The sequence below is a fragment of the Salminus brasiliensis genome, chromosome 19 (assembly GCF_030463535.1).
Source record: "Salminus brasiliensis chromosome 19, fSalBra1.hap2, whole genome shotgun sequence".
NCBI lineage: Eukaryota > Metazoa > Chordata > Actinopteri > Characiformes > Bryconidae > Salminus > Salminus brasiliensis.
The window spans coordinates 1,874,922-1,888,896 of NC_132896.1; the positions used below are offsets into that span (position 1 = coordinate 1,874,922).

Here is a 13,975-nt window from a genome sequence, read left to right on the forward strand (position 1 = left end):
GACATATTTCATTTGAATGTATTTAAATATGAATGCTTCATTTGTCTGTTTGTTTACTTGTTTAGATAAATAGCCATGCTTTGTTCCTGCTGTGCAGTTTTAGCAGGTGGGTTAAGGTCCTGCTGAGCTCACTGAATAATTCAAAAGGACTACTAGGACTATGTATGCAGCATTTACCAGCATAGACCTGATCTATGGTCTCTTAAACAGAATGTTCTGGCATGTATTATTAAAGAAGAAAGCTGCACACAGCATTTTTGACACGTCACGATACATCAAAACATGCTGATCAGACTGATCAGTGGTCCAAACATGAACAATCCAGAGGGGTAAATCTGCTCTGCTTCTGCGCTGGAAGCTCAGTGAAGGCGGTCTGAGACACGCTTGGTCTGGGAGAAACAAATGAATAGGCGAGTTTGGCTCCACCTCTTGGTCTTGGACAATTCTATAGAAATGGAGGGCATGGAAACACGGTGGACGCTGTTTTTTTTTAGTCATTAGTCAGAATAATACAGGAAAACAATACATCATTTCACTACAACAGCTCATGGCATTATGCTGTCAGTAGAGACTTCAACAAAAGCTGGATAAACTCTTTTTAATACCCTTGATTTCAGAACAAATGGTGAATAAGCCAGTGCCCTAATACTTCATAGTGCCTATAGTGCAGCTGGAGATGACATGATGACATGATGACCACAGCCTAAAGGCCTATGCAGCTATGTAAATATTACTGTGTCCAAATTTACAACTTCCTTAACTTTCAATGTAAAATGTCAATGTAAAAACAATTAATTCCAAGTGATTTTGGAGCATTTCTATTGGCCCATTCATCATGAAATTCTGATAGAGTGTAAACAACAACTGCAAGGTTTTCATGTCACACACAGACCAGGAGGACTGACCAGTGTCCAGTAAAATCAGTGTTTTTAATATAACTGATTTTAATTGTCTGTATTTTTTATTTTGTGTTAAAAAAAAATTAAATCTGAAAGGCGCTGATTGGCTGTACAGGCTATTGAGGTTATTTACCGGTGTAGAATAAATGAGTGTACTTTAATGTACTGATAAATACTGATAGGTATATAAGCCAACCTTACAACCTAGGCCCATTGAATTCCCCTCCAGCTTCACAATATTCTATCCACGGCGGTCATCCGTGCGTGTCCCCACCGTCCTCTTCTTTAGAGAACAAAACATGGTCACCCTCGCTTAGACAAGGGAAGGTTTGTGCTCATTTCTGAGGAGGACAGGGTGTTATGATAGCAAACGAGCCCAATCCATCAAGAGGAAACACTTGCACTTGACTAGGATAAGAGAGAGGGATTCGTGGAAGAGCTTGACTGGGACAGGTCATGTCATTACGCTCGCGCTGGACTGAAATGAGGGAGGCTTTTATGCTGATGTTTGACTAGGACAGGTCAACGTGCTAGCATGCAAGTAGGACACGTCAAGATATTGTGGCTGAGTGTGAGTAAGACAGCAGTGGGGGTTGCACTAGCATTTTAAGCAGCTCTCTTCTCTTGACTCCACTTTGGCCTGCTGTGGTTCGGGACTCAGCCACTCATGAATGATGTACTTTGCTTCACTGGCGTGTGCTAATCGCCCTTCGGCGGTACACAGGTAATGTTGCGCAAAGCAAAGGAAAGCCCTTGTGACAGACTCGAGGTGGTGGATGGAGGGGGGATGCGGGATGAGGGGGAGGGTGGTGAGTACCGGAGAGGGGAGGGCTCGTCTGCAGTGGCAGAGACGGATTGAGCCGGGTTAGGATGAGAGCAACCGGAGCAGACAGGATGCAGGAGGATTGCTGCGGGGCAGTCAGGCCTGTAAGCAGCCGCTTAGTCACGGAGCGACAGGGCCAGTGCTGGAGACAGCGGCAAGACCTTTACACACCAAATGCAGTACGGATAAACGGCACGGAAATACAGAATGTGTGGAAATGACCTTTAACACCACGCTGGACGTGATGGGATTTTTCAGAACATCACTGCGAGATGATTAAAGAGTTTATGGTCTAAAAAGAGATGAAACAGGACACGCTTCCTTCAGCAGACCAACACAACCTCACGTCTAGAAGAAAACCATGTATGTCCTTCCGAACTTCGCTTCAATGAGTCAGTGCAAAAAGATAAAAATGAATTAAATAGTCATTAGTCATTATGGAGCATTTCTATTGGTCTCTTCATTATCATGTAAAGGTCAGCTGGTGGTGTCAAATTACGGGAGAATTGGAGATAAACCCTTAAAAATAAAAATGCTACGAAGGGTTTTTCGAGTGATGTGATCCATTGTTGATTCCGTTAAGAACAATTTTACAACCTTAAGAATGACTTTGTTAAAAACGTCTTTAGGTTCTTTCTACACCGGACGTTCTACCACCAAGTAAACAAAGATGACCCCTCCATTGTTGTCATGGACAATATGGTGAATAACGTCTTTTCTGGCCCCCTAGTGGCCATTCTGCTGGGAATGAACTGAATTAAATAAACAAAATGACCCTCATCACATCTTAAGTGATGTTGGCCAGCACAGGTGTCGGATAGCTGGTGTAGCGTAGTAACCTGGAAACGATCACTTTCCTCTGAGCGTGTTGGCTGCTGCACCTGGTGAAGCTGCATCGGCGGCAGTTCGAAAATAGGTGTAATCGAAGGAGACATGCGAAGTTCTTCCCCTCCCAGGGTCCGAAGCATTGCTAGTGCTAGAGGGAGCTAAGTTCTTCCCCTCCCAGGGTCTGAAGCATTGCTAGTGCTAGGGGGAGCTACGTTCTTCCCCTCCCAGGGTCCGAAGCATTGCTAGTGCTAGGGGGAGCTACGTTCTTCCCCTCCCAGGGTCCGAAGCATTGCTAGTGCTAGAGGGAGCTAAGTTCTTCCCCTCCCAGGGTCTGAAGCATTGCTAGTGCTAGGGGGAGCTAAGTTCTTCCCCTCCCAGGGTCCGAAGCATTGCTAGTGCTAGGGGGAGCTACGTTCTTCCCCTCCCAGGGTCAGGAGCAATGCTAGTGCTAGGGGGAGCTACGTTCTTCCCCTCCCAGGGTCAGGAGCAATGCTAGTGCTAGGGGGAGCTACGTTCTTCCCCTCCCAGGGTTCAGGAGCAATGCTAGTGCTAGGGGGAGCTATGTTCTTCCCCTCCCAGGGTCCGAAGCATTGCTAGTGCTAGGGGGAGCTACGTTCTTTCCCTCCTAGTGTCAGAAGCATTGCTAGTGCTAGAGGCGGCTACGAACAGGTGGGTTACCTGGCAGTGCTAAATTGCTAGTCCTAGGGGGAGCTACGTTCTTCCCCTCCCAGGGTTCAGGAGCAATGCTAGTGCTAGGGGGAGCTATGTTCTTCCCCTCCCAGGGTCCGAAGCATTGCTAGTGCTAGGGGGAGCTACGTTCTTTCCCTCCTAGTGTCAGAAGCATTGCTAGTGCTAGAGGCGGCTACGAACAGGTGGGTTACCTGGCAGTGCTAAATTGCTAGTGTTAGGGGGAGCTATGTTCTTCCCCTCCTAGAAGAACCACTGCTGATATTTTCATGTGATTGTGAAGAGCCATGGCATAGTTTGCACATCTCTTCTACAAACACGGTTCCTTATGGAACCACATCATTGCTCAAAGAACCACCTGTAGCACCTGTACAGTCTGAGAGCTAGAGGTAAAAAGAAGCATGTGGGCTGAGGCGTAGAGTAACACTACAGGATTTTACACTAATATGACTCTATGGGTTCTGCAGCGTTACACAGCAGCAGTTCTGGCGAGAGGTTCTCCTCCTGCAGCTCCACCATAGTGCAGTAGCAGCAGCGCTCCGGCCCAGAGGGGGAATGATGGAGACGCCCTTCTCCCCCTGTTCCAGTCAGTGGAGCATCAACGTTTTAATGCAGAACTGCAGCAAAATGTTGCAGCGAACTGCATCCAGACTTCCTAGTCTACCTCCACCCTAAATCCTGTCAGGACCTGCATCAGCTGACACGCCGAACCCTCCTCGATTCACCCAGGTGTTCACCCTCACACACCAGCAGTTTAGGTCAGACGCTAAAACAGACAGTGACAAACGACAGCACTGCTGAAACTGTCCCGGCCCTCTGAGTGCGGAGCGCGAGGAGGCTGACTGTGAAAGCTGCTTAACCGCCAGGAGCGATTCGCAGAGGACCGAGAGTGCTGCATCTTATTGATTTTGATGGTATCTGTTGGGGTCTGCTGTATGAAATGCTACAGGCACAGCTCAGCACTATGAAAAAGCACCTCCAAGCAAATGTAAAACTCTCTGCTCTCCAGAAAAACATCAGAAACATCCATTTCGAAGGGACCTCAGACTAAGAACAATGCATGACACCCTATACAGCACTGCGCCGAGGTTTTAGGGCCATAATCACATTATTTAAAGTCATGCCTCTCTCAGCAGTGAGAGGGTTTTACAGTAGAAGCTCCAGATCTCATAAGAACAAAGGCAGCTGAACATGAATCCAGTAAAAAGGAAAAACAAGAGCTTCTCATTCTGAAGAAAGAAAGTAGTAGAGATCTTGTCGGTGAGCTAGTCTGAAGAACAGAGCTCGGTTCCTCCAGGTTTCTCCTGGACGCCCCCCAGTCCAGCCAGCACAGCGTCTTTTTGTCCATCTGTCTAGACGACTGGGTCAGAACATCTCCAGAACATCAGGCAGGTCTTGAAGGGTGTTGGCTCTGCTGCTAACGTTCAGACACTCTCAGAGATCTTGTGGCGTCCAAGCCTTGACGGGTTAGAGCCGTTTTGGTGGCACAAGGGAGACCTACACACTATTAGGTAGGTGTTTTTAATGTTCTGCAGTACCTCTTCTAGCCACCAGTGGCCAGTAATTCCCGTTCTATCCCAGAATATGTGAAGGTATTTTTCTCGAAAAGTACATCAACCCTTAGTACCTCAACCCTCCTGCTCTCCCACACATTTGATCCATACACATTAGGGGGTGGAGAACTAGTGTGGGGAGGCGGGGCTTATTGAGGAGCAGGCAGGGTAGAAAAGAAAGCCAATCAGAGCGATTATGCCTTTCTTTTTGCTTCTAACTGGAGTTTCAACATTTAAAAAATCCTCATCATTTCATCTTCCATTGAGTTGGAGATACGGATGGACGCAGCAGAAGTGAATTTTCAACCACTAGGGGCACACTAGCTAGGTGTGGAACGGCAAACGTTTTATTAATCAGCTTTAAAGGCTCTTGTTTTTTAAACACATCTGAAAAAAGGTTGGAAAAAAATGAAAAAATAATGATATATTTTTATAGATTATTTACACTTCAAATATAAAATATCAATCGTTATTTGGTGTTGTAGATTGTTGTACAGCATTATTTGTATGTGTACGATTCTGAAATAAAATGTATGTCTCAAAAGTGTCCCAAAATGAACTTGTCTTCCTTCTTTTCTTGATTAATTTTTCTATATATTAATAGACGAAAAGCAGATGTCAATGTTTTGCTAATGAAGATTCGCTGATTTTTTTACTCCAATTAAGAGAAAAGACAAGATTAACAAGCAAGCATCAGGCGTGGTTCGTAGAGGACTGAGAGTGGTTCGCATTATTGATTTCGATGGTATCTGAGGGAGTCCGGTGTGGAAATACTGCAGGGCAGACACATCTTGGTGAATAAAAAACCCTCTGCCATTCGAAAAACACGGATGGAAAACATCAGCTTTGAATGTAATTCCGTAAGGGTACACTGCATTACACCGAATACAGGGGGTTTAAGGTTAGGCCTCACCTTCAGCTTCTGGGAAAATGAAAGAGATTGTATTTAGATATCAGGGCTTTTTGCTAAAAGGGAAAAAAAACACGAATTTTATTCAATTTGCCCTTTTGGCAGAGAATCTATCGTCGAAGGATGGCGAGCAACAGATTGTTAATGGAATCATTTGTCCTGCTGTCTCATTGCATTGTTTTAAAAGCCTCCTTCTTCCTCTGCTTTTCTGCGGCTCTCTATCAGCAGATGGATCTCTGGGTGGCCTGAAGGGAAAGCCGCTGAACTCTAAAACAGCGCAGGCACCAGGAAATATTACACTTATTACCCAAAACACTCCAGCATGGCCGGACGCAGAGCATAAATTTACAGGATGTGCTCCTGACCTGAAGTGATCAACGATACGTCCTTTACGAAACCACAAAGAAAACCCAACTCAGGAAACATTTAGGACTGTTCAGCTTTTGAATCTCCTCTGCTTTACTTACAGGATTCCTCAGGGCTGTGGAGTCATTTGTTTTAGCATTCTGTAAAGAACGTGAACATTCACATGCTATATTGTCAAAAGTATTGGGACACCTGTTCATTCAGTTTGGACCAGTAAGAGCTTATTACTGCTTTATTCAGTCAGAGTCATGCGTGAATTATTCCTGTTTATGTGTTTGTTGTTTACAATGACAGGATAGGCAGCTATAAATGCTGGGTCTTGTTAGGTTTGGTATGTTATTGATCTTAATTAACTACACATGACCGTTCCTAATTCATCAAGATCCCTTAAAAAATACTCAGATTATTATGGCAAGTGATTCCAAACTTTTGAACTTTTGTCTGTGCATTCCTGATCACTGGTCCGACTGTCTCAGTGCTGACCGGCTGACAGTACTGAGGGCCGTAATTATACGTCGATCTCTGAGTTAGGAAATGAATCGATGCCTCTGTTCAGAGAAAGAAAAAAGAAATAGAAGCAAAGAAGAAAAGGCAGTCGTTTCTCTTCATCCTGCTCCTGGGAGCTGTAAGACTGTGAAGCTGTGAATCAATCGGTTGCAGCATGGCCAGAGCTGAAGCTCTCGCTGCAGACTGTGGCTCTATTAGAGATGATGATGGTGGAGTCGCGATGAAGGACACAAAGGTACGTCATTCCAGCAAAACATGAAGAATCCAAAAACCTGACCATAGTCCAACATCATGTGATGGACCTCTCGCACAATGGCTGCAGCAATCATCCTAAACTGCAATATCCCACTTTCCATAAGTTTGTGGACGCCTGCTCTTTCAGAGTTTCTTCTGAAACCAAGGGTATTAGTCAGGAGTTTGCCCATATTTGCTGCAGTCACTGCTTTTACTCTTGTAGGAAGAGCATGGCTGGATGAAGCTCCATCAGCTCAGTATGGGGGGCTTTATACCCTCATTCAGCTACTTTAAGTTGTACCCATTGTTGACACATATGTGCAAATGCACACAAATGGCTTGTCTAGTCCATGTAGAGAAGGCATTGCCAATATAATAGGACTCTCCGGAGCAGATAAAAAAAATATGAACCTATTGGCATCATACTGCCTAATGCTAGGCGTGGGCTAGAGGGGTGTAAAGCCCCCAGATTGATGGAATGATGGTGGTGGAGCTCCATTCAGTACTTTTGAGATGTGTTGGGGAGTTAGGGATGATGAGGTGGGGTGGTGATCATCATCTGACATCCTGATCTCACTAACGCTCTTGTTGTTGAATGCAATCAAATCCTCACAGCAATGCTCCTCCTCCAAAATCTAGTAGAAAGTCTTTTCTAGACAGTAGAGACAGTTACTCTTAAATGGGTGGGGCTAAACTGCTGTAGCTTTAATGGGTGGAGCTAAACTGCTGTAGCTTGAATGGGTGGGGCTAAACTGCTGTAGGCTGAATAGGTGGGGTTAAACTGATGTAGGCTGAATAGGTGGGGTTAAACTGATGTAGCCTAAATGGGTGGGGCTAAACTGCTGTAGCTTGAATAGGTGGGGCTAAACTGCTGTAGCTTGAATGGGTGGGGCTAAACTGCTGTAGGCTGAATGGGTGGGGCTAAACTGCTGTAGCCTGAATAGGTGTGGCTAAACTGCTGTAGCTTGAATGGGTGGGGCTAAACTGCTGTAGGCTGAATAGGTGTGGCTAAACTACTGTAGCTTGAATGGGTGGGGCTAAACTGCTGTAGGCTGAATAGGTGTGGCTAAACTGCTGTAGCTTGAATGGGTGGGGCTAAACTGCTGTAGGCTGAAGTGAAGCTGGGAGGAGAAGGAACTGAGCCTGTCTGATTTACTGAAGCGGTGGATGAATACAGAATCTGACACATCACAGCTGTGCATCACACACACTCTCTTTAACACACACACTCCTCCTACGACGAGGGAGAGAAAGAAGCAGGATGAAATGCCAGTTTTCCATTTGTGTTCAGGCACTGCTGTCACATTTAAACTGGTTATAATGGGATCTCACAGAGAACCCCTGGAGAACGTTTACCTCCAGGCAGGAACCGACCAGGAGAGTCCAGCAGGAGTTCCACACAGACCCACACTGAGAATCACTTCGCTCTGGGAGCTCTAGTGATATTAAAATACTGGATATTAATGTTATTAGAGCTTCATACTGGATATTAATGTTATTAGAGCTTCATACTGGATATTAATGTTATTAGAACTTCATACTGGATACTAATGTTATTAGAGCGTCATACTGGATATTAATGTTATTAGAACTTCATACTGGATACTAATGTTATTAGAGCGTCATACTGGATATTAATGTTTTAAGAACTTCATACTGGATATTAATGTTATTAGAACTTCATACTGGATATTAATGTTATTAGAGCTTCATACTGGATATTAATGTTATTAGAACTTCATACTGGATATTAATGATATTAGAACTTCATACTGGATATTAATGTTATTAGAGCTTCATACTGTATATTAATGTTATTAGAGCTTCATACTTGATATTAATGTTATTAGAACTTCATACTGGATATTAATGTTATTAGAGCTCCATAATGGATATTAATGATATTAGAACTTCATACTGGATATTATTGATATTAGAACTTCATACTGGATATTAATGATATTAGAACTTCATACTGGACCACAGTGACTCCGGACTGTTGAACATGCAGTATTAAACACTGTACTGTTGAGAGTGGGTGTGATTCTGACTGCAGTGCACAGTCCCACTCTGATGTTGTTTGGATTTTCAGAGGATTGCTGTGCCTCCGCAGGATTGCTTTTGCTTCAGCTGTAGCTTTTTCTGCCGCCGCCACAGGAGTAGATTAAAGTTACTCACGCCTCACTTCATCTGAACAACTCTCATTCATCGGCCTGGATGGGAACCAAAGGAATAATGTAAAGTCTCAATAGCAGAACCACAAACAGGATTTTTCTCAGCACTCAGTCGGAGCTGCTGGACAGAAGGAGCCACTGTTTGATTTAGAAAAAAAGGAGGAATAAAACATTCATAGCAGTGAAAAAGGACCAGCTTCTGGACTCCTCTGTTTCAGCTGTTTCAGGGGTCAGTGTCGGAGGCACAGAGACAGAGACCGGCACTTAAAGGAGCAATACACTCTCAAATTCATCATTTAATACTGGATTAATGACCTCAATCAGCGGTCTGGAGGAATGCTGCCCCAGCACAACTCGCCCCAGGCCACTTTGCTGCTGGACTAAACAATACTTCAGTGAATAATCAGTAATGTGAAAAAACATGATGATGGATTTGGAATGCTAATGCAGGGAGGTCAGTTTTCTCCATCTTTCAGCGTGTGAGATTTTTCCAAGTACGGTTCTTCAACATAGCAAAAGCTATTGAGTTACACTGTGGCACAATTCTCACAGATCTGAGGGAGTGTTGAGTACAGGTCACAGATTCTCCATTTGTCCAAAACATTATAACATTCCTATCTGTCTGTCAGTCTGTCTATCTGTCTGTCAGTCTGTCTATCTGTCTGTCAATCTGCCTATCTGTCTGTCCATCCACCTATCTGTCTGTCAGTCTGTCTATCTATCTGTCAGTCCGCCTATCTGTGTGTCAATCCGTCTATCTGTCTGTCAGTCTGCCTATCTATCTGTCAGTCTGCCTATCTGTGTGTCAATCCGTCTATCTGTCTGTCAGTCTGCCAATCTGTCTGTCAATCCGTCTATCTGTCTGTCAGTCGGCCTATCTGTCTGTCCGTCCGCCTATCTGTCTGTCAGTCTGCCTATCTGTCTGTCAGTCCACCTATCTGTCTGTCAATCTGCCTATCTGTCTATCTATCTATATATTTGTCTATCTGTCCTTTTGTCTATTTAAAGTCTGAACTTATTCCTCTCTCTGTATGTGTGTGTGTGTGTGTGTGTGCGCGAGTGTGTGTGTGTGCGAGTGTGTGTGTCCTATTGTCTGGCGCGGCAGGTCGCACTGCACAAAGCAGAACAGCGGAACCGGAGGACAGGGAGATTGTGGAGATTCTGGCTGTAAACAGCTGGAGTTCTACCCAGCCGGAACGGAGCAAGGCTGGCACACTTGTGCGTCTGTCCATCCGTCCGCTCTGTCTACACTTCCTCTACTTCCTTTCCTCCCTCCTCTAATTCCGCGTCTGCCAGTGTTATCGACTTAATCTGCTTTTAATTAACTTTGTACAAAAAAACTGAAGCAGTGAGAGCTGAGAGGCTCTGAGCTGTTGTTAAACAGAGGAAGAGGAGAGCTGGAGGAAGAAGAAGGGGAAGGGAGGGAGGGAGGGACAGGCTAAAGAAAGACAAGAGGAAAAAAGACAGAGAGAGGGGGGGAGGAGGGGCTGGAGGGGGCTGTAAAAGTTGGAGGAAAGAAAAGAAGTAAAGGGAAGCAAGGCCTCGTGGGAACGGAAAGAGGATCGCTGGAGAAGCGCCAGGGGAACTTTCTCCTGGTGGCTTCAGGTACATTTACACACTGCCTTCAAACTCCTCCACCCTTACACAGACAGCAGTGGATCAGCCAAGACATGTTTACTGCCTAAAGTTTAGCTCTCGGTTTTACCCTGGAGCTACGAGGCAGAGCGCACGCTAGATAGACAAAAGTATTGGGACACCTTCTTACCATTGTTTCTTCTAAAATCAAGGGTATTAAAAAAAATCAGGTTATGTAAATGCAGAACTTGGCAAAAACCTGTTCAAACATCCGCTCTGGTAGAGAGAGGGAGAGAAAAAGAAAGAGAGAGAGAGGGAGAGGAAGAGAGTTGGATGCAACAGAAGCCAAACAAAAAGCACTCCCTCATCAGCCGAAAGGATCCAGAGGAATTTGAGGGGACGATGACAGAACCGGGGCAGAAGAGAAGCCAAGGCGTCCCTGGTTCCCCACCCTCAGCATCCATAACTGAGTGACACAATGCACATCCAAACCGCTGATAGTCCCTCAGCGCTTCCAGGAGGCAAACGCAGGCCAGGCTAATGCGAGGCCTGGACACAGGCCAGGGTTTCAGGCCTGAGCAGCACAAATCCTCCACCGAGATCTAAAGCAGGACTGATGCTGCCAGGAGCTCAGCCTTATCCACATCGGCAAGCATAGAGAACACACGGCTTCTTACTCATCTCGCTAATTATTAATGAAGCTAAAACGAAGGATTATTTTTATATTACAATCAATCAGTCTATTAACTATTATCATAATCCCTGCTGTTACATCGCTGCCATCATTCAAACTATACTCGTCATAAATGCCATATCAGCCCCTACGCTTCCTGTAGTGTATTACAATCTGCCAGAATGAGTGTGTGGATCATATAGACATTATAGAGCATTATAGAGCGCCCCCTACGCTTCCTATAGTGTATTACAGTCTGTCAGAATGAGCGTGTGGATCATATAGACATTATAGAGCATTATAGAGCGCCCCCTACGCTTCCTATAGTGTATTACAGTCTGTCAGAATGAGCGTGTGGATCATATAGACATTATAGAGCATTATAGAGCGCCCCCTACGCTTCCTATAGTGTATTACAGTCTGTCAGAATGAGTGTGTGGATCATATAGACATTATAGAGCATTATAGAGCGCCCCCTACGCTTCCTATAGTGTATTACAGTCTGTCAGAATGAGCGTGTGGATCATATAGACATTATAGAGCATTATAGAGCGCCCCCTACGCTTCCTGTTGTGTATTACAGTCTGTCAGAATGAGCGTGTGGATCATATAGACATTATAGAGCCTTATAGAGCGCCCCCTACGCTTCCTGTAGTGTATTACAGTCTGTCAGAATGAGCGTGTGGATCATATGAACATTATAGAGCATTATAGAGCGCCCCCTATGCTTCCTGTAGTGTATTACAGTCTGTCAGAGTGAGCGTGTGGATCATATGAACATTATAGAGCATTATAGAGCGCCCCCTATGCTTCATGTAGTGTATTACAGTCTGTCAGAGTGAGCGTGTGGATCATATGGACATTATACAGCATTATAGAGCGCCCCCTACACTTCCTGTAGTGTATTACAGTCTGTCAGAATGAGCGTGTGGATCATATAGACATTATAGAGCCTTATAGAGCGCCCCCTACGCTTCCTGTAGTGTATTACAGTCTGTCAGAATGAGCGTGTGGATCATATAGACATTATAGAGCCTTATAGAGTGCCCCCTACGCTTCCTGTAGTGTATTACAGTCTGTCTATTACAGGGAAACAACACAGACAACACTAAGCATCTCGTCAGCTAATCAACTCAGCCCTTACCACAAACCCAGCTGAATGGTTACAGGCTTAAAAACACACATTGTTCTGGACAATGCCTCTAAAAGAACCAGCCAGAGGTTTCTTACTTTACCATCTAACTCGCAAGTGAAAGACAAAGAAAGAGCTTGAAATAAAGAACAGGAATCAGAGATAATCAACACAATCATCATCATCATCATCATCATCATCATCATCATCATCATCACACCACCGCCGGTTTTGAAATGCACTGATCTGACAGAATGCTCAAGAACGAGAGACACATCTCAACCTCTTTTCAGCAGAATGTAGGTGAGGAGCTGAGCTACGCTCAAGCCGGGGAGAAATCCAACACGCTGGGCCTCCTGCTGGGGCCGTTTACCGGTTCTTACCTTTCATGCCAAACTTGGAACGCCTGCCATATTTGTTAATGAGCACAAACATGACGAGGAGGAGAACGCAGGCAAATCCAGCCAAGCCCACTGCGATAGAAACCTACAAACATAAACACACACACACACACACACATTAACACACTTCTCAGCCTTAACAGTGTTAAGTCATATGACCCATCAGTACTGATTTCCTAATCTAAACACTACAGAGTTTCTTTCTCTTTACCCTTCCAACATTTAATGTTTTATTTACTGATGCAACAAAGCAAAGGAAGCTATACTCCCCTTTACACATTCCTCAGTGGATTACAGTCTGTCAGAATGAGCGTGTGGATCATATGAACATTGTAGAACATTATAGAGCGCCCCCTACTCTTCCTGTAGTGTATTACAGTCTGTCAGAATGAGTGTGTGGATCATATGAACATTATAGAGCATTATAGAGCGCCCCTACGCTTCCTGTAGTGCATTACAGTCTGTCAGAATGAGCGTGTGAATCATATGATCATTATAGAGCATTATAGAGCGCCCCTACGCTTCCTGTAGTGTATTACAGTCTGTCAGAATGAGCGTGTGAATCATATGAACATTATAGAGCATTATAGAGCGCCCCTACGCTTCCTGTAGTGTATTACAGTCTGTCAGAATGAGCGTGTGAATCATATGAACATTATAGAGCATTATAGAGCGCCCCTACGCAATGTAAATATACATTTTTATTTTCTTATATTTGTATCACTATACATATTTCATCCCTAATGTTTTTTTTTCTTTGTTTAACTATATTTTGTGTCCATTTGCCAGACAGTCCTCTAAGCATTTCATGTACCTTGTATATGAATGTATATGTGACCAGACTTGACCAGAATTGAGACGAGGGCTGATATTTTCTTACAAAGCTGTGTATACATATATATATATATATATATATATAAATAATGCAAACATTTATAATAGTAATCTTCTGCACACATCTCAACCTCTTTAAATATTTATTAAAACAACAAGGCCTGCAGATGGAGAGAGAGAGCTCAGGCCTCTGTTAGAAAGGGTGCATGTTAATGGGCGAGCCTTTGACAGTGTAATTTAGTCCAAGGTCAGGCTTAATCCGCACCCGGAACAGCAGCAGTTTCAAAGGTGTGTGTAAAGAGTCGCAGTGTAATCCTGGCAAACAAACCCACTTTCACACACCCGGAGAAAGAGAAAGCGAGCAAAATTCCTCTATTGG

At 44.4% G+C, this 13,975-nt stretch overlaps 1 protein-coding gene across 5 annotated transcripts in view; it reads right to left on the reverse strand.

The window, feature by feature from the left end:
* Window positions 1-13,975, reverse strand: part of ntrk3a (neurotrophic tyrosine kinase, receptor, type 3a) — a 290,365-nt gene that overhangs the window by 120,253 nt on the left and 156,137 nt on the right. For all 5 annotated transcript variants that reach the window (XM_072663005.1, XM_072663007.1, XM_072663006.1 and 2 more), the window contains one exon: window positions 12,745-12,847. In XM_072663005.1, coding sequence (XP_072519106.1) covers window positions 12,745-12,847 — 103 coding nt within the window. The remainder of the gene's footprint in view (window positions 1-12,744; window positions 12,848-13,975) is intronic.